Here is a 22,136-nt window from a genome sequence, read left to right on the forward strand (position 1 = left end):
ACCGGCTGCAGGCCCGATTTCTGAGAGTGTGCTGTGGGCTGGGTCCCTTAGTCCTGAGGCATTGTCACTTCGGTGGGCCCTGGTGCTTTCTGGATCTAGTGGTCTTCCTGCCCGATCCAGTTCTCTACTTTCCGCTACTACATTGTGATTGTATAGCTCTCCCTATAATACTGCATCTGCATCATGGGGAGGACGGAGCGCGGTCAACCCGTAAGTCCAATAAGGCTTCCCAGCACGCTGCATCGGACTCCGAGGCTGAAGCTCCTAACGACTACCTCAACAACATTGATAAAACCCTGCTGGCGGTCCAGGCTAGCCAACAATCCATTGATGGCAAGATTGCCCATCTGAAATTGGGAATAGATCACAAGTCTTCGAAACTGGACAAGCATGCACTGCGCCTTTGGGAAGCAGAGACACACATTTCTACTGCTGAGGATGGACTGCACCAGGTCACCACCAAGGCTGCGTCTATGGAAAAGGTCTTAGCTGTTATCCAGGCATTTAACGAGGATTTGGAAGCTAGATAGCGACGCAACAACGTGTGCATTACGGGCCTGCCAGAATCCACGAACACGGGCCGCTTTGAGACATATGTGGAAAAGCTCCTGCGAAAGATATTTGGAACTGACTAGCTATCTCAGGTTCTGATTGTAGAGCACGCCCATCACTCTTTATCTACGCGCCCCCCGCCGGGCTCTCCACCGCGTCCTATTATCGCACGCTTGTTAAATTACAGGTACCAAGATGCTGTGCTTCGTCTGGTTCGAGAGAAGGGCACTATCTCATATGAGGGGAACTCTCTCGCTTTCTATCCTGACTTCACGATGGCAGTGCAGGAGGCTCAGCGTGAGTACCAGCCCGTCAAAAAGCTTCTCATTGCCGCTCAAATGCCATATGCTATGCTTTACCCTGCACGTCTGCGTGTGGTGGTTAATGGGAAGCATCTGCCCAAAATCGGCGAGGACTTTGCCAAATCTCTCAGTCGCCGCCAACTGTCGTCTGGAGCTCCGGGGGGAGAAGAGAATGACGGGTCTGCTGATATGACAGATGAACAGTGACATTATGGCAATCTCAGTTTTGGTGCCTGGGTGTGCTGCCACTTGCTCAGTGAATTTGTGTCTGTAACTTCATTGATTCTCCCCTCTCAGTGATGCCATGTTTATTTTGTATGTGTGTTGGGATTCGAACTGATTGTGTTCTGTTAATTATTATTGTCCCCATGTTCTCCAATACTTTATGTGGGTACAGCTATATGCCACTGAGTGCTGATCCATTGCAGCGTCTGGGTGGGAATGCACACCGACTCGGCCCCCTCTCCTTCTACCAGGAGGGTTTTTGCGCTCCAACGATCCCCCTTATGGGTATTCCCCACCACTGGTTTGTCCCTCGGCTTTGCGTGTGTGATTTGTTATAGGGGGTTAGGGATGGCTTTAGCAGGTTGGGGTTGGAGGGGGGGAAGGGGGTGGATGGTGTTACCGGGAATGGTTATGTGGCTGGTTGTTGTATTAATGTCTCAACTCATTTGTGTACGCTTTCCTGGTTTGAAGGATATTGGTTAGATTCCATTGCCTATATATACATTGTTAAGACTGCATAATAACACACTGTCACTGTCTTGTTTAACATGGAATGTACGGGAGCTCAACACGGTGAAGAAGATTCGCCAGGTGATAGCACACTTAGATAGGCATAAGATTAATATTGCCTTATTGCAGGAGACACATTTAACACAGGCTACTGATCGGCGGGTTGGGGTTCGCTGGCTGGATACCGTTTAGCCTCCTCTTATTCCTCCTATAGCCGGGGGTACTCACTTTTGTCAGAAACAGCCTTCCCTTTAGTGTAATACAGACTCATGTTGATACTGGGGGCCGCTATGCGGTGGTGCATGGGATACTGGCGGTCAAACTGGTGACCATTGTCAACACCTATGATCCCAATATTGATGATCCTGCTCTATATGAGCGTCTCTTCACTATCCTGCGGAAATTGCCCAACGCGGTGTTACTTTGGGGGGAGATCTGAATACTCCCCTGGGACGGCTTGTGTAATTAATGACAGGATGGCCGAATTGCGACTTCTAGATATATGGCGTCACAGGCATGAGGAGACACTTGAGGGCACACAAATCTCCACTGCTCACGGCAGCTGGTCTCGCCTTGATTACTGACTAATGAGTGAAGGAGCAGCGGGCTGGGTGACGGAGGTGGAAAGTCTGCCACGTATGCTCTCTGATCACTGCCCTGTTAGACTTACTCTCTGTATACCACAAATGGTGCCTAGAGTGTTCACTTGCATTACCGACCTGATGTACTGTTAGACCCCCTTTATGTGGAGACAATTTGTGAGGCCATAACGCGATATTTTGAACACAACAAGGGTTCAGTGGACAGCGCTGGTGTCCTCTGGGAGGGCTTCAAGGCCACCATTCGGAACACCTGCATCAGCACTTCAGCTGGCATTTTGAGGGACATCCGAGACAAACTGACCAAGGTAGAAACCTCATTAACTAAACTCGAGTGTGACTACGAGACTGCTTCCACTATGTCGTCTCTGGCATCCATCAAGGAAGCTATACTTGAGCATGAGAAGCTGGCCGAAGAAGAGATGCGATACATCTCTAAACGACATGTGGCCCGCTCTTACGGGGAAGGTGGGAGACCGGGGCATCATTTAGCCAATAACATCAAACACCGCATGCACCAGGACGTGATCACTAAAATCACGGACAACACCGGACAGGACTATTATAGTGTTCCGGACATCACAGAACAATTCCGCCTATCATATGCAAAACTATACACTTCGCAGGGTGTGCCAGACACTGTGAATTTGGCGACTATTTTGCGCAAAGTGGCCATTGCGTGGCTGTCTGATGGCCAAAGGGACTTTCTTAGCCAGCCTGTCACAGCTGAAGACATCCAATAGGCAATACGCTCTCTCTCCAACTGCAAAGCCCCGGGTCCCGACGGATTCTCTTCTGAGTTTTATAAGGCCTACGCGGAGGAGCTTACCCCTTATCTGTTCGAAATGTATGCTGAGGCATAAGACACTGGTGTGCTTCCCCCATCTCTCAGCGAGGCGTTAATCTTCACATTACTAAAAAAAGGATAAACCGGCCTCTCATTGCGATTCATATCAGCCATTATCTCTTATTAATACGGATGTAAAAAATCCTGGCGAAGATTCTGGCCACTCGGCTTCAACCTCTGCTGCAGAATCTGGTACTACCCGACCAGTCTGGCTTTATTCCCACGCGTTGCACCTCCCACAACTTGCGCACCCTGTTTGCTCTGTTCCACACATTTTCTCCCGAGTTTCCTGCAGCAGTCGTCATGCTGGACGCTGCAAAAGCGTTCGATTCAATTGAATGGGGATATCTTTTTTCTGTTTTGCAACGTATGGGATTCCCTCTTTTATTTGTCAATTGGATACATCTTCTGTATGCTAATCCCACAGCAGGGATCGGAGTGGGAGTCCACACCTCGGACCATATATAAATTACCAGGGGATTAGGCAGGGCTGCCCACTCTCGCCACTTCTCTTCGCGCTAACACTCAAACCGTTAGCCTGTCTCATTAGGCAATGTCATAATCGGGCGGCTCTGACTCTTCTCCACCGCCCACTCATCATCTTTCTCTATGCGGATGATATGCTGCTTTTCATACGCGAACCTCACCAGCACCTGGTGCCGGTTCTGCGGGAATATATCTGCGTTGCTCGTTTCTCCGGGTACATATCAATTGGGAAAAGTAGGTGGTGATCCCAATAACTGAGTGTACACTTCCGCATGCACTTGAATTTCCTCTGGTTTGGGCTACAGAGTTGGTTAAGTACTTAGGCATACGGGTAAATCGAGATCCGGGTAGAGTTATTTGCGAGAATTATGGCACTACTGCAGCGTCGCTGGAACAACAAGTCGACCGATGGGTGCATCTCCCGCTCTCCCTTGCGCATCGGATTGCATTGGTTAAGATGGTGGTGCTGCCTAGGTACCTGTATCTTTTCAATAACATACCAATCCCTCTTACCCAGCAATTCTTCAAAACAGTGTGCTCCCTGCTTCTTAGGCTGGTATGGGGCAGAAAACAGGCTTGTGTGGGCTGGAGAAGTCTCACCCTCGACTCTAAGCACGGGGGCTTCAGCGTACCAGACATCTATCTTTATTATCTTTGTGCACATGCGCAATATGCAAACTACTGGTATGCATTTCATGATTTCATCGCGCATGTAGCAGTGGAACATTGGGAATCACACACAGTTCCATCATACTCTGTCCTCACACATCGAGACACGATCACTCCCAGAGATACAATTAACGCCACAAACTCTACAATCGATGCTTGGCAGGCGCTGGGCAGAGAGGCCGGTAAACTCCCGTTATATTCTCCACTGTTACCCTTGGCTTATCATTTTGGTCTGTCATTAACTCATGAGGCGGGGGCCCTACGTACACTGGCGCAAGTGGGTATAGATAAATTGCAGGATCTATACCCCAAAGGCACCTTCCTAGTAGCCGATGACATGGACTACATCCAAATCAAAACGCCACTCTTCCTTTTTCTGTTCCACAGACTGAAAAAAGCGTTACAAGCCCATTACCCGACATTTCCCGCAGAACCACCAATATTATTGGCGTTGCACACCCTACTTCTCTCGCCATCCCGTCAAAAGCTCATTACCAAGCTTTACCAAGCAGCTAAGGAGGATAGGCCTCCCCCACCCTCCAGAAGTTTGGACAAATGGAATGAACGCTTAGACCCCCAATTGACGCCGATAGAATGGGAACGCTGCTGCCAAATGACTGGCGCACTTACTTCCAATGGAAATCTACGCATCATCCATTTTAAATACCTTCACCAGGTTTATCACACGCCACACAAACTTTTTAAATATAGACTTTGGGACACTGACGCCTGTAAGCGGTGTAGCAGCCCAGGGGCAGACTTCTGGCATCTGGCATGGGCTTGCGGGAGGGTGCGTAAATACTGGACTACTGTGGTCACTACTTTGTCTAAAATGGTGGGGGTTGAGTTGCCGTGTACTCCACAGATGTGTTTGTTAGGCCTGCTTCCCCTCCTGAGAGGTGCCAAGGGCAGATTGGTGCAGAAGGCGCTGTCATTAGCCAAAAGAGGGGTGGCGATGGTGTGGGAGAGCAAGCAGAGTCCTTCAACTGAACAATGGCTCCGAGATCTGACGTATTGTAGGGACAATTTAGTTCTCTATGCAGAGGAACTGCCGGCATCATCTAATCCAAATGACATATGGGAACCTCTCCTGCTTTACTTAAGATCCATTGTGCCGCCCGATGCCCATGAGAATGACTCTGTATAAACGATGAACATTGTGCTAGCCTGTAGCGTGGATATGTCAGATGATATTTTTACACTTTGATTGAATCTATTCCTTCTAGCGTACATTGTAGCCACAAGTTGATAGTTCTTTTTTGTTTTTGTTCCCTTTTATATTCTGGCTTTCTACAATTGTACTTACGATTGGCATATCTATGCACTGTATGAGCCTTTATGAAAATGAATTAAAATTTTTTTTTTTAAAAGTCTCAAACACACCTGGAGGATTGCAGCAATAAATCACACATGGCCCCAGGATTTAATATCTAAAGAAATTAATCAGAGACACACACTCATAAACACAAACAAATGCATATCTGGCCCAAGGACGTGATACCAGAACAGCCAAGCCGGTCAGTGGCATTCATCAGGAAAGTGTCAAGCATTGCCCAATAGTAAGCATCAACCTAGATAACTCACACAACACACCTGGCCACCAGGACCACCTCAGAATGTGACCTCCAGTTGGTATTTATGGCCCCTTCTATCAGGGTGGGATCATGAATCTAAACATGCAATTTATGGCCCACTATACCAGTATTTCCTGCCAAAAGTAGGAGGAGTTTTTCTTTATTGCACCCGCTGTACAGTATAAAGCATGCCATGTACCGAATGCAAGTTGAATTCAAGCATGCAACTGTAAGAAATGTGGCTGCTATTTCCAGCTGTTATTTTTTTATTAAACTTAAACTGTTCCTGATTGCCAAGCCGCACTGTTCTCCTTTTTGATAGTCAGAACCTGCTTCAACCTTGAGAATAAGAATTCGGAAGATCCTGTCCGATGAAACCTGAGAGAACTATCTTAAACAGATTCCAGTGATTAGTCATGCACTTAATACAGTTTTCACTGATTAATATATACTGTGGAGGATGTTCCGGACAACACTGAAAATGTCCAAATTGACATTAACAAATATCCTATCCTCCTGGAGATGTAATTGTGAAAAATCTTTGCTTTCTCAAAAGATATACATTTGTTATACATTGTCAGAGTTCTGGGAAGATGTCTGTGCAGGTGTTCCCAGATCCTAAGCAGGAACATAATTATGAACCCACCCATGACCTTGTTCAATCAAGTTTTATCTGCCAAATCGCTTCCATACTTAGAAAGAATTGGAAATCTGCACAGAAAGTTTAAGTTGGCAATTGCCTAATATAGAGGTCATCAGAAGATAAAAGGATATTATCTCATCTAACTGACAAGCAACAATTGTTCTACTAAATCTGAAATACTTCCCATCTCTTTGTGCCCTCTTGAAGGGCTGTAATCCATATTTTGTATTTATATATTATTGTTATTACTCATGTGTAAGTGCATATTTGTTATCATATCATAGCATAGTTAGTGACATTATTTTTAGTTGTTAAGATTCTTAGGAAACCTTGTTTCAATGTTTTGTTGTGCTAGTGTTCTCACACAAAAGGCATATTTGTAGAAAGAAACATAACTGGGAAGGGAATAACTTACTTCGCTGTTCAAAAAGCAGTAGAGAACTGCAACAACCAGCCCCTGCATGAAGAGATTTTCATTAGTAAAAAGTTAAACAATAAACCATTATAATCAGTTCCTGAAAAAAGTTATTATTATAGTTACCTGGAAAGATCCTATGCACAATTCAAACCATATCTGATATAATCTGAAATTAGGGATTGGTAGTACAGCAAACACTATGTAGTGGACTCCAAATAGTGGAATTAAAAGCAGGGTTGATTTTGCAAGTCTCCTGGAAAATGAGAAGATAGAATACAGTTTTAGTCAGAGGGTGCTGTACGCCATTTCTGAAGCAAAGTGTAATAACAACTATATATATTTCAAATCTTAATACCTCATACATGAAAGGCACCATCTTTTCACAATTCATCCTTAGGAAATTTGAGGAAATGCATGTGAAACCATATTTAATTATAGCTGATTGATTATTACCTTATCATTAAGATCAACAGGCCACAGGATGCATCAACAACACAGTATTTGGGGGCCCATTAGGATTGCGGACAGATTGCCCCCGCCAGGCTGGCGGTAGCCACCACCGGCCTGGCGGGGGCAATCCGCCCACCATCCGCACAGAAATGACCCCCTGCCACATTAGGATGGCTGGGGGGTCCGCAGCAGACGGAAAGACCGTCCGCCGCTTTTCCGCCATGGTCGCCGGAAAAGGTCTAATATGGTGGCGGTGTCTATCAGACACCGCCAGCCATATTAGGATGGGCTTTGGGGAATGCCTTGTCACGGAAAGACATGCGGAGATTCCCTGCGGGGGCCCGTTGTTGCGGGCCCCCTGGGACTCCGGGGGTGGGGGGGTGCACATTGGGGGTACCTATGGTACCCCCCGCATTTCAAAGTACAACATGGCAGGCACCGCGCGGTGCCTGTCATGTTGTGCTTTGAAACGCACAACATGCTTTTTTAGCATTGCGGTGGGCGGTGCTTTCAGCGCTGCCCACCGCAATGTTAAAAATGCGGGATGCACCCGCCATTGTGGCGGGTGCATCCTAATTCCAAGGACGGGACCCCCGCCCTTATGGCGGGCAGTCCCATTGTCCGACAGGATGGCGGGCGGACAAAGTCCACCCGTCATCCTAATAGGCCCCTATGTTTGTAGCTGTATCCATGCTTATACATGCACAGTTTTCTAGAGAGACCATGTCTAAGAAAATACCAGGAACATTCAGCATGTTTTTTCTAGTCATACACAATGCCAAGTTACATTGATACTTTTTTATTTTGTGAAGTTGTAGATTGTTATGCTTTTTTTCTAGGCCCTCAGTGAAAGGAAGAGTGATTGAAGTGATCAAGTAGATATCCTGCCCAAAATTGTCTTTGTTACCACCTCCCACAGTGGTATTTATGGGGCTGATTCACAAAAGCACTTATGAGTATGAGAAATGGTATTACAGGAGTACTCATTTACATACTTTTACAGGACTTTGTTAGTCAAACCTCCAACTCCCTATCAATAAAAGTGCAAATAGAGCAAAGTTCTTTCACTTTGTACTAACTGTACATGAGTATTCCTGGACTATTCAAATTTTGCTCCCAATTTAGATGTTTTGGGCCAGTTCAGAAAGGAACATAAATCTACAGGGGTACTAATGTAGTTATTTCAAAGTGCTTTTGTGAATATAGTCCATAATTTTTCTAGTAGAGCAAATATGTACACAAAAACTAATCCTGAAGTCAATGCAGTTTAATTTTTCTGAAGCACAAGGTTTTTCCTGAGAAAAATGGGTGGCTAATAAACAGTTAAGAAACTAAATGTGGCAGGTACACACAGGCAAAAAAAGAAAATTCTTTAAATTAGCTCCCAAAAATGCTACACCTCCATATCTTAAGCAAAAATGCCTGATTCACGAAAGTAAACTTACACTTTTGTTTAAGTTTATGAGCGTTTGCTATTCACAAAGGAAATTACAAGTAGTATCCTTACGAGTGTGAAGTCTCAGCACATAAAAAGAAAAGCCTGTCCTGTGTTTTGACAGTGAAAAACCATCAAGCGGTTCCTTCCCAGAAAAGTAGTTTGACTTCAAAACCAACCAAAATAAAGGCATTGCTGTGGCAGTATAAAATCGGGCACTGACTGACTGTGGAACTGTACACTAACACTGCCACACAGTAAAGCAAATCGAGAAGTGTATGTGCAAAACACAACCTAGTGTCATGACTTGATTTGACACAATTTGGTTACACACCACAAGGACACAAGCATTGGAGATGACAGTAAGTGTCACAATAGACACAAGACTGATGGCACATAAATAAAGAGAGTAAAAAGATATATTTACATGAAAAATTTGAACCATGCTAAATGGGGCAAGAAAATGGAACTGATGGTTTCGGGCCATGTGCAGTACTGTATTTAGAAGGTGGCTTGTGACGGTTCTTTCCTGGATACACACACACACATTTGCCTTATATCTAATAAAAGGTCTGCATTCTCCATGCGTACGATAACATTGTCCAAGATGGTGGTTAAATAAGAATACACCAATTGAAAGTTTCAAAATTCTTCATGAGAAAAGGTCATCTAGGAAAGTTGCCAGCATTGCTCAGTTAAAAGAAGGCAATTGTGAAAAGAGAATCTTCACAATGTTTCTAGTAGCAATGGTATCTAGGTGAAGATGGTCATGTTGTCTTTATGTTAGAACACTGATTCTGATTCCAGTAAGGTTCCACCTGTTGCAATGTCTTCTTGAAGGCCAGCCTGTCCCCTGGTGAGCAGTACATCTGCTCGTAGAGTGTTCCAACCTGTCAATTTCTTTTGCAGTCTCTGTATGTTTGCTTTTAACCTGATCCTTACAGCCAGTATTTGTGGGGATCCATGCATGTAAATTGAGCCACCACACTTTACTTGGAATCTACAGCCTGCCAGCACCTCAAACCTCACCCTCTGATGGCTGCTGTCATTTCTCCACTGGTTGTGTGCATTCACTTGTGTACACCGCCTGTTACTGGAATAACTTCCTTCTGTATTTTTGTGCTCCCGGCGGCTCTGCGTGTGATGGTGCTGCTCGCGGTGACATCACTTAGAATGTCACCGCGACCAGCGTTCCGAGGCGAGCGCCGGGGACACTCTGAGGCGACAGCAGTTCGAGAGGCTGTGGCTGAGGTCACGGGAGTTTGTACTTTAAATAAATGGTTCTTCACTATTCACCACCCTGATTTTTGGTCGTCCTTTATGGTGGATTCTACACTGGCGACGAGGGTTAAAAGCCTGTGACCCCAACACGCAAAGGAGAATACGGCCGGCGGAAGATAATCGGAACAGCAGCAGCTGACTCGAGTTAACACAGCCAGCCGACTGGGGAGGAAACGAGTCGTTTTGAAACTGACTGTAACGTGAGGGGCTGACCGACGTGAGGAGCAGCTAAACAAAGGGACGTGTCGTCCACTCGAAGGAAGGCAGAGGAATCATAGGTGCCTAGGGACTAACGAGCAAAGTCTTCTCCTGTCTTACACTCTGGAGGTGAGGTACGGCTGTTTGTGTCCCAGCGCGCTGACCCCAGACCTTCCGCCCACGTCGTGTGTGGCGAGCCTTGACGTTGAAGCTGACAAGGTGAGGTACCCTTCCAGTTCTTGTCGGACCCTGCCTGCGGGCAATTATAGCGCCACTGGAGCTGTGACTTTAAGCGGGAGCCAGGCGCATAGTTCCCAGCCCTTCTGTTAAGACTTTCAACGCGCGCTCCACTTATCAGCAGCAGGGCAGCGCTGTGTGTTGTCGCCACAGAGGCGTTTGAAGCCCGGCCTCCCTTGGTGAATCCTCCCTGCTACACTGCTCAGAGCCCCTGCGATAGTGGCGCGTGGCAATTGGCACCCAGATGAGGAAAGTACACACGGGGCAGCGCAAGAGGTGAAAATTAGAGGAGCTGAAGTGCTCTCCTACCGCATTGGATGATGAAGCAAAGCGTTTTGGGCTGTTGTTAGACGTGAACTTGCCAGCGCTGCGAGGAAGTCAGAGGCGTTTAAGCTGTTGTAAAGAACGTGAGTGGAACGCCCAGAGGCCTCTGAGAGCGCGACGTGGAAGGAGTAAGGAGCCTACGAGCGCAGCGGGGCTGTGTTTCTTTGTCAGAATAATCTAGCCTCGTGCCTGAATAACTGTGTGTTCAACTGACAGCGCGGCGTGGAATGTGGAAAAACATCTGGTGGTGGCACTATTGAGAGCACAGCAGTGAGACCACTTTGATTGGAGTACTGTCCTGACATACTGCACCAAGAAAGCATCACTAACTTTAAACTTTGAGAACAAAGTATTGAATTTTTGAGGGGCAGGTTTTATCTTTCTGCGTGTATGTTTTAGCAAGTGAGAGCTGCGCAGGGGTGGTTAGGCATTCTTTTCCTTATAAGTGTTTTCACTGGTAGTTCGATCCTTGTTCTTTCAAGTCACACTTATTTGGCTCAGATTTCAGGTTCTCTCTGCAGCTTGTTACACAGAGGGTAGGTGCGTGTTTGAAGGTTAGAGTTTCTCTCTGTCTATTGTGAACTAAGCATGCAAAGTGTGACCCCTCCACCCTTCTTCCTGACCAACCCAGGTGACCCCACCATCCTGTGGAAGAAATGGAAAAAAGTGTTCTTAAATTACGCTACTGTGTGTGGGCCCAACTTAGGTCTAGAAAGGAAGGTTGCATTACTGGCCTATTACTTGGGCGCAGAGGGAGAGGAAGTCCTAGACCATCTCCCGGAATTGGGGGCACAGGAGGCAAGGGGTCTGAATGAATTTGAAGTTAGTCTAAAGAAGTTAGATTTGCACTACCTCCCCAAGACCAGCACAATTATGGAGAGGTACCATTTTGGTAAGAGGGCACAAAAGGATGGGGAATCTATAGAAGATTTTGTGTCTGAGTTGAGGAAGTTAGCTGCTACATGCAAGTTTGGGGGAGCAAGCGAGGAGAGAATCAGGGACCAGTTTGTCTTGACCTGCAGGATGGAGCGAGTGCGTGAGGAACTTTGGCTCAAAGATGACCCGCCGTTGAGAGAAGTTCTCATCATAGCCAAGCAGGTAGAGCACATGTTACAGTGTGTCAAGGAGATTAAGCAAGATGCAGGGGAGAAGAAGAACGATGACAAGACCAGTGTCAGTGAGGTGGTGTCCGAATGCGAGACTGTGTCTGTAGTTAAGGGTCAGAAGGCAGTGGGCAAGGAGCAGAAGGAAAGCAGACCGGGAGGGTCATACAAAGGTACCTGCTACAGGTGTGGGAAACAAGGACACCTAGCCAACGACAAGGAGTGTCCCGCCCTCAGGTTCACATGTAACAAGTGTGGTAAGAAGGGCCATTTCAAGCAATTTTGCAAGAGTGGGCAGGGGGCCAGTAGACTGAGTAGAGACAGAACGAATGTGGTGTGCGACGAGTTCGTTGTGCAAGTACAAGAGTTGAAGGCGCCAGGTCCCAGAAACCCCTTGTGTACAGAAGTTACAGCACAGGTTGAAGATGATCAAGTCGATAGTCCTAAAGACACCATAAAAGTAGGAGAAGTTGACCTAGATGCATTGTTTGACTCCTGTTCTAGAATAACAATTATCAATGCCAAGGAGTTCTCACGTGTGTCTAAAGGAAAGATAGTTTTGAAGAGGTTAGACCTGAGGCCAGGAGGGTATGCGGGGCGCCCCATCTCCATGAAAGGATACTTTCTGAGTAAAATTGAGTACAGAAACAGGTCTACTGTGTCTAAAGTATATGTATCCACTGTAGGAGACAACATTTTGGGGTGGCGTGCACAGAAGGGTTTGGGAGTGTATCTCAATCCCAACAGCAATCCCCAGATTTTGATACAGGAGATAAAAGAATGTGAGTCTGGCATCACTAAAGAATTTGAAGAGGTGTTTAGGGAAGAGCTTGGGTGTTTGAAGAACTACTGTCACAAAATAAAATTGAAGGTAGATGCCAAACCCGTTGTGGCAAAAGTCAGAAGACTCCCCATAGCCATTCAGGAGGAGGTCAGAACCGAATTGGAGAAACTGTGCAAGGCTGGGGTCATCGAACCTGTGGAGGCGACCGAATGGTTGGCGCCCATCGTGGCAGCGAGGAAGAAGGATGGGTCAGTCCGGCTCTGCATTGATTTGAGGGCACTCAATAAAGAGGTCGTCGTTGACCGATACCCCTTGCCGAACATCACCCAAATGATGAGCATGCTAGAGGGTGCCAAGGTGTTTTCCACCCTCGATCTCACCTCGGCCTATTTCCAGATAAAGCTTCACGAGGAGTCTCAGGAACTCACTGCTTTTGTGACACCCATGGGCGCTTACAAGTTCAAAAGGATGCCTTTCGGCCTAGTCTCGGCGGCTGCCGTATTTCAAAGAGTCATGGGCAACATCCTGAAAGGCATCCCTGGCGTCATGTGTTACCAGGATGACGTGTTGGTTTTCGCTAGGAACCAAGTTGAGCATGACGAGAGACTGAGATGTGTGTTGAGGAGGTTTTCGTCCCAAGGTCTTACCGTAAAGAAGAACAAATGTGTTTTCAACAGTGCTGAGTTGGATTTTCTGGGTCACAAGATAACAACAGAAGGCATACGTCCCAAGGCCGAACTGCAAAGCACCATTGTGAATCTGTCACCCCCCAAAAGCAAAGATGAGATCAAGTCGTTCATGGGGATGTTGGAGTTCTATGGAAAGTTCATTAAGAACTTAGCAGGCAGGACATACGCCATCAGGCTGTTGCTTAAAAAAGAAAGCGAGTTCAAATGGAGCCAGGAATGCCAGAGTGAGTTCGAGGATGTAAGGAGAGCTCTTGCAGAAGCCCCTAGTTTGAAGTCTTACCTGCCCGGCCAGGCAACGATCCTCACCACTGATGCAAGCGCAAAAGGGTTGGGAGCTGTCCTCACCCAGAAAGGCGTGGAAGGAGAAGAAACTGTAGCCTTCGCCTCAAGGTCACTCCAAAAATCTGAGAACAACTACTCAGTCATCGAAAAAGAGGCATTGGCGGTATCCTGGGCTATAGGGAAGTTCAGAGACTTCCTGTGGGGTACGCAGTTCACCCTCCGAACCGACCACAAACCGCTGGTAGAAGTGTTCAGCAAGAAGGGTTTGGATGCCATCTCCAGTAGGATAAGGCGTTGGGTGGTCAGTCTCCAGGAGTACACATTCAATGTCGAGTATGTCCCAGGAACACAAAACCTCGCAGCTGACTGCCTGTCCAGACTCGTCAGTGGTGTAGAAGCAAGTGAAATGCGAGTAAGAACTGATGAAGATGAAGAAGGTTTCATGGTTGAGAATGTCTGCACCATCCAGAAGGCGTTGGGTGAAGAAACGTGGAGAAAGGCACAGGAAGAGGACAAGATTATGGAGGAAGTCTGCAGAAGAGTGAGGGATGGTTGGAAGCACGGTGACAAACGTGATGAAGACCTACGGCCTTTCCAGGCCGTAAAGGATGAGTTAACCATTGTTGACGGATGCCTGTTCAGGGGAACAAGGCTCGTACCACCAGCTACTGTGAGAGACAACCTGGTCGAGATAGCTCACGAAGGGCATTTAGGTATCACCAAAACCAAGCAAAGACTCAGGGAGAGCTATTGGTGGCCGAACATGGACCTGGTCACTGAAAGGAGAATCAGGGAGTGCATCCCGTGCTGCAATAGCGACAAGGTCCTGAAGCAACAGACACCACCCATGGTGTGTAGGCCGCCCCCGTCAGGACCATGGGACGAGTTGGCTTTAGACATCGTGGGCCCGATGTCTGGGGAACTGCGGACACCTTACATCTTGGTGCTTGTGGATCTGTATTCTCGGTGGCCGGAGATAAAACTCGTCAGTGAAGTCACAACAAAGACCGTCATCGGATTCTTGCAGGAGGTATTTATCCGAGAGGGGCTCCCCAGCAACATCCTCACTGACAACGGAGTGCAACTATGCTCGAAAGAGATGGAGGACTTCCTAGAAGAAAGAGGCATCAGACACAAGCGATGTGCATTATACCACCCAGAAACCAATGGCATGGTCGAACGCTTTAACAAAACCATCAAGGAGAGCATCCAGCTGGCCAAAGCCAGTGGCATAAGTTGGAAAGAAGAAGTGTGGAGGCGTCTGGAAGCATACAGGTTCACGCCGCATCAGACGACGGGCGTCACCCCGTTCGAATTGCTCCGCGCAAGAACACCCAACACTAAGCTTACCCCGGGGTGGATGGAATGGCACAAGGGGTGGTCGGACCGAACCAAAGAAAGGGACAGTCTGAGTAAACATGAACAAGCCATGAGGGTGAGGAAAGAAGGTTACGACCAACGCAAGGCCACACGGGAGGTTGGTTTCAAAGTGGGTGACAATATCAAAATCAAAGCTCCCACCGGGAAGGCAAGCTGGTCAGAGTACAGCAATCCCACTAAAATCACAAAACTTTTCCACCCTCCAGTAGAAGTCCCTGAAAGTGCAAGGGGGGGGAGAGTGGTCCAAGGCTGGACAGCGGCCTAGCCATCAGGAGGCCGTCGGGTGTCCCTCACCCAGGCCACAGGCCCAACAAGAGAGTGATCAGACCTCCCAGGCATTTCGATCAATATGTAATGATGTAACCATTATCTTTTGCCGAATGTGAGTTTTCCCTATTACTGTTTCCTGTCCATGTTCCATCTAATGTTTTCTATTTCTGCAGGGAAGGGGGATGTGTGGTATCTCCCTCTTCTGCCTCCCCCGGCGGCTCTGCGTGTGATGGTGCTGCTCGCGGTGACATCACTTAGAATGTCACCGCGACCAGCGTTCCGAGGCGAGCGCCGGGGACACTCTGAGGCGACAGCAGTTCGAGAGGCTGTGGCTGAGGTCACGGGAGTTTGTACTTTAAATAAATGGTTCTTCACTATTCACCACCCTGATTTTTGGTCGTCCTTTATGGTGGATTCTACACATGTGTATATCTGCAAACCGTTGTTGCTAATTATGGACCACATGTACAAAGATTCCGTATAGCGAATCTTTGCAATTTGCTATTAGGACATTGCAAACTAATGTGTTTTTGACACATTTAACGATTGCTAATGGGGGTCGCAATTGACTTACCTCAATATTATTCATGAGGTAGGTTGCAATTTGCTACCTACTGAGAATCACTAACAGCACAGGCATTGTGGATTCTAGGGACAGCAGACCAGCATGACTTTATTTGGTATTAAATAAAGCAACGATCTGCGAATCAGGCCGTTTTGCGACAGGCAAAAAGCTTTGTACACATGGCCCTAAGTTTTTTTTCATATTTACTTGCTCCAAGGAACTCATAAACATGGGCCGCTCGAGTCCTCATTCTAAATAAGGAAGAAAATTGTTCCCTGATAGCGTAAATACCAGGATCGGATAGTTTAGGACAGTTTCCAATGGAACCCGAAGTTGGCCTGTGTGCACATCGCTGGAGACCGAAATGCTGTAATGTAACACATAGAATCTTGTGATGCGATGTAAAATATGTATCTCCTATTTTCTTATTAGATTGAGGAAGCATAATAGCCGATCTTACCTTTCCATGACACACACATTGAATTACTACAATGAGAATAAATATGCACCTTGCACACGTCTAGAAAAATTAAACAAAAACTTAGAAAAAGTGATAAGCCAGCACTGTAAAACCATGAATGACTAGGTAGAAGGATTAATCAGTTAGAGAATGTAAGATGTTTAAGTAACCAATTACTTTATATTTTTAAGAAGAAATGTCATGAAAGATGATGATACCTTAGAAATGCTATTTGACTTCATGCAGTGTCTTAACAAACTCGACTTTGTTGCAATTCCTAAATGAAACACAGTGGCTGTCTAAAATTTTCAGTATCAGTGCTCAACAGTATAAAGATAATTTGTATTTAGGAATTTACATGTTGTTACTTTTCTACAGTAGTGGTGGTAGACCATATTTGAAATTGAACATTTCCATGTAACATTTACTGACAACGTTACAGAAAGCTTATGTATGATATGTGTTTATTTCATTATGCCTAAACTTAATTAAGATTTTATAGTAGTTGAAGATGAAATGTTGAATTTAAAAAATGTTAAGAGGTTTTTCTCCTTAGTCTGCATTATTTCCTAACCTTGTGAAATGGACTTGATACGTTTCTCAAATGTTGCTTTTTTTGTTCTTGGTTCATGCTACATTACTTATGATAACAAATACTGCTCCCCACCCCTCATGTGTGAATGGTGAGAAGGTGACTTTTTCTCTACATCCATAAAATAAACAAGCTCTATGTCTATTAACCTGTGACATTTGTTTCTCGTGATTTATGTGGTAAATGATGTTGGGGTAACAATTTGTACCTGGAAAAACGGAAAGAACGATAACATGCTGATCAGACCACTGTGGACTGCCCATTGATGTTTTTTAATTATTATGTAAATTATTAAATATGTATTAAATATGAACTATTTAACCAGGATATAAAGGAGGTGGAGGATGGTCTGTTCCCTCATTTCCTTTCATGTGCCTTTTACAGAGAGCTTATGTATGAGCTCAAGCTGTCCTTTGACATTTTTCCTTTCCTCTAAACTGCCTCCCGAACTATTTCTGTTATGCCCCTTTGGTTTTTGCCCTTGCTGTTGCACTTGCCCGTCAGACGTTTCGAAGCAGTTTGGTGACATACCAGACTTGAACTTTCCTGTATTATGCTCCATTCCCCCTTGCCCATGGATTTTGCCCCTGGTGGACTTTAACTTGATCTTTTGCCAATGCTTAGAGAACCTTCAAGAACCAACTTCGTGTTTCGTTGGTGGTAGAGATAGTATTGCTGACTGCAAACCATCCTCTTAGGGATCCTTTTATTTAGGGATAGATTACTTTAACTAGATGTGTGATTTTGTATTTTGTACTGGTAGATTTATGGCTGAAATTCTTAAAACATGACTCATATGCATTGATTTTGGATCTTTTAATACAATCACCAAATTATCTAAAACTTGTCTGAGTCTTATTTTGTCTAATGCTATTTTACAGAATCTGCAAATTTCCAAATGCATAATAGAGACATTTATAGATTATTGTCATTACATCAGGTTTTTTTGCTCTTGTTTTGTGTAGCCACAGCCAAGCTTTTAGTTTCTTACTGGACTAAACTTCTTCAATAGGGTCTGTCTACCAATTGCAATACTTTATTTCTATGGCATGGTCTTGAGAGTGATTTACTTAAACCTGATTAGCAATTTTTGCATTGGCAACCAATTAATGGGCCTCATTGGGTAGCTGACAGTTGGACATTCTGTTCCTCACCCCTCACTATGACAGAGAAGGTTCCATCGGAGGACTATCACCTCTGAGGTAAGGTTTTGAGCCTGAGTACAATCCTTCTCTATGGGCCCAATAGGAGTGTTGAGATCAAGGTTATAAGAGTAAAAGCTTCCCACGCTAACACAACATACTTGTGCCATCCCTCCTCACCTGCATTAAATAAATACATAGCTATTCTACTGTAATATTCTAGGTGTGTAATGCTTTCAGTATTTATTTATTGGGGATTCCTTTTGTTATTTTTCTACTGTTTTGCTGACTTTTGAAAATCAGTGCTTATCATTATTTCTACACCTGCCCACCAAATAAAGAGATACATAACAGTGGTTGCCAGAGTTTACAGGTCATGATGCTTTTATTGAAGTGTATGTTACAACATTCATATTTCATTTAAAGGAGGAATATTTTTGGATATGTAAGGTTCCATAATTGTCTGTGTGTGCAATGAACTGATTGTAGGCTCTGATAATCACAGCCTATATGTGTTTTTCATAGGTCGATCCATCTCACTAACATTCTGTCACTCTCTCTTACACCCACTGACTCCCACTCCATCTCAGCCAAACTCTCTTCAATGATTACTGCCTCTTACACTCCCACTCTCTTAAGATTCGGTGGGGTTTACAGGACTATTAATGGTATTCTCAAGACACCATTTGAGTCCTGACACCTAACAATTGCTGAGGTCTCCTTGCAAAACACTTTAGTACTTGACATAGACAATAGAGAACCCATCCGCTTTTTCACAGTGGAGGAACTGCCTGTTTAGACACTAGTCCTGCCCACATTAAGCAAACGAAGTCATCCCAATCAAATTTACAGCTGCACAGACAGAAGCATAGAATTATTTGTAGAACCATCTTCAGAATTAAAGTACACTAGCCTGCTCCTGAAGAAAAAAACTGTAGTCCACATTTAGAGGATTGTGGACAGAGGCATGACAAAAGTTCTATTCTCCTTTTACAGAGCAGCTGCACAGGCAGAAGAACAGAATTATTTGTGAAAACAATTTCAGAATTTACATACACTAGACTGGGCCCGCAAAAAACAAAACTTTAGGGAACATTTAGGGGATTGTGTACAGAGGCATGACAAGAGTTTCATACTCATTTTACACAGCATCAGGATTGCAGGTCTTCTGAATATACACAGCTGGTGCTCGGACAAACTCTTGCAAGGAAATGTGACCTAATTTGTTAGCAGTTTCTGATGCTAAAGAGAAAATGTTCCACAAAGATACAACAAAGAAGACCACCAGCTCATTTTCGTAAATAAAAGTAGTAGAGCACACCAAACTAAGATCTGATAGTAAATGATTTTGAGTAAAACATTATACACACACACACACATATATACATAAAAAATACCAAAAGTTAAAGGGGCATTATTGTTAGGTCTACTTTTTACCCACACAAAACCATTGAAACTCAGCAGTTATAATGATACTTCTAGTTATACTTATCTGAAGAAACTATAACTTGTGCTGTTAATTAAATGTAGGCTATGAGTTAAAGGGCCAGATGTATGAAAATGCAGTTTTGCATTTCCTAAATAGGAACTTGATAGGAATCGTGATTTTGGAAACGCAAAATGAAATGTATGAAATTACTGATTTCCTAATTAGCGATTCTTACTGAGTAGGAGTCGCTGTTAGGAAATCGCAATTAGGAAGACCCATGCCATTTATGCCAATGGGTCGATTTTACATTTCCCAATTTGTTATTTCCAAGTAGGAAGTTGTTATTTAGGAAATTATAACCAAGGATGGCTATGGGCATAAGGTACCCCCTAATGCTCAAAACTAGTGGTCTACATTGATTGTGGGTTTCTAAAATGCTAGAATCGACTCCTGAAGGAGTATCTCTGCGCTGTAGACCGCTGGGGAACCCGTCCTGGCTTTCCCTGTGAGATGGTCCCTTCTGGGTATCTCCAAGGTGTAACCAGGCATCCCCGGCGTATGTGGGGGGCCGTTGTGGAGATGAGGCAAGCTAATGCCCAGAGTTGCCGAGTGTGATCCCTAGTTAGAGTAGGCACCGAGGTGAGAATTATCGAGTCCATTGACCCTGGTCCAAGACCCTGCCGCGTCGGGAATTGAACTCTGCTCCCGGGGCGTCCTCTGCTCCCGGGTCTGCCGCCTCTAACCAGTGAGCCACACCACTCCACTAGCGGCATGTGTGGGCTCTATTGCACTTTGAAAAAAGCATCTTGGAGTGCTTTTTTTTAAACTGCACCTGGTTACCACTAACTTTGAGTTGATGGTAATTGCATTTCCTACATGCTCATTTTGTATTTAGGAAATGCTGTGTACATGTGCTAAGAAATCGCAAATAGGAAATGCCCATTTGCGAATTCCTACTGAGGGAATCACACAATGCAATTTCTACTGGGTAGAAATTGCATTTTACGATTCCATGAAGGCCTTTGTACATAGGAAAAGACTGTTTTACATTTCTTAATGGGCCGAAATTACGATTAGGCCCATTAAGAAATGCCAAAAGCCCTTGTACATCTGGCCAATAGTTTCTTGACATAAGATAACTATAACTATAGGTGCTGACTTTCTATGGTTTTGTGTGGGTAAAATGTTAACCTAAACATAACGTCCTTGTAACCTTTGTATTTTTCAGTGAATATATATCTATACACACACACACACACATGTATATATTTAATTATACATATATATATATATATATATATATATATATATATATATATATATATATATATATATATAACAATCATGAATAAAACATTGACTAGATGACATAGAAATGACTGAAAAATAAATACTGCTAACACAAAGTACATATATATTAGAGAAACACTTGTGCTGTATGTTAAGACTACCCTAATCATAAATGTTAAGGAATCTATCCCAAAATAGTTTGTAGACATCATCCATACTAGTTTACAACTGAATGAACTTTTCTAAATTATGAATCTTACGGACATTTTCATGCTAAATAATGCATCATTTATTTTGATTTCATGTATACACGTTATGGGGAGGGTTAAAAGTTTATGATCTGTTAAAATATGTTTGTAGAGCTGCAGAAGATCTACAATGAGGATATTCGGCAGAACCCCGACACTGTTGCACAAAGAACCTGTCAGTTTGATCCAGTGCAGCTCTGGTATCTGGAGAATGATACAGAGCAACCCACTAGCTCTAAATCGACACTAAAAACAATCTAATGATTCAAATCTAATCTCTGGTGTGAACTGTGAAAATTGAAATGTAAGTTTAGACAGGTTCGCAAAGCTAGACTTTGATCTATTGAGAACTGTATCTAATTAAAGTGATTGGAACAAGGTTCTAGTGAGGGGAAGAGTGATTCAATGTGCCTTGGACATGAGACAGGGCATTCAGGACATTCTTTGAACACACTTGTTAAACATTTATATGCAAAGCAGGTAAAATAAAGTATTGAAAATTAAAATGTCATGTAGGAGAATGTATGCTAACTTTTGATTTTAACCCTTAAAAAGTACCTGCAGCAACCGTGAAATATAGCAAAGCCAGGCTTGTCTCAAACTTTTGTAGGGGCCCCAGCAACATTTCTTGCTCAGCCCTCTTAGGTTTGTAATCCAAGGAGAACCTAGAAAATAACATTTTCGCGGAGCAAAGAGAAAACAGAGTATTTGGCATCAAATAGTGTCAAGCCGGAGTGGGAATAGTGACCAGCCCTGGCAGATTGCTGCTCGACTGGCCCTGGAAGAGGGGGGGTGCTAGTAAAAAACACCACTCCCGCTTTTGTTACAGGAGGCTGATATTGACAGGCTTCCAGTGACAAAATGGGCCCCTACAGCCACAAAACCGCCCTCACCCCTTCGGCCCACCGGGGAAACGCCCGGTGCCCGCTACGTCCAGTCCAGCCCTGATGGCCATGTTAGCTTCATTGTGATGGAACAAGTGAGGCCATCTTTTTATTTTATTATTTGAGTATATGTTGTAACAGGAGTGATGCCCCAAATAGTGATTTCCTCTTGTGACAGTCCCGAGAGCCACTACAATATATGTAAAAAAATTATATTAGTGTTAATGGCACATGCAGTTTGAGGCGAGATCCTCTTAAGCAAAGAAAG

At 44.6% G+C, this 22,136-nt stretch overlaps 1 protein-coding gene across 1 annotated transcript in view; it reads right to left on the reverse strand.

Annotated features, from left to right (window-relative positions):
* VIPR2 (vasoactive intestinal peptide receptor 2) overlaps nt 1-22,136 on the reverse strand; it is a 1,008,023-nt gene that overhangs the window by 57,612 nt on the left and 928,275 nt on the right. The window contains exons 11-12 of the mRNA XM_078663279.1: nt 6,949-7,078; nt 6,823-6,864 (exon numbers count right to left, since the gene is read on the reverse strand). Coding sequence (XP_078519405.1) covers nt 6,823-6,864; nt 6,949-7,078 — 172 coding nt within the window. The remainder of the gene's footprint in view (nt 1-6,822; nt 6,865-6,948; nt 7,079-22,136) is intronic.

Source organism: Lissotriton helveticus, chromosome 10 (assembly GCF_964261635.1).
Source record: "Lissotriton helveticus chromosome 10, aLisHel1.1, whole genome shotgun sequence".
Taxonomy (NCBI): Eukaryota; Metazoa; Chordata; class Amphibia; order Caudata; family Salamandridae; genus Lissotriton; species Lissotriton helveticus.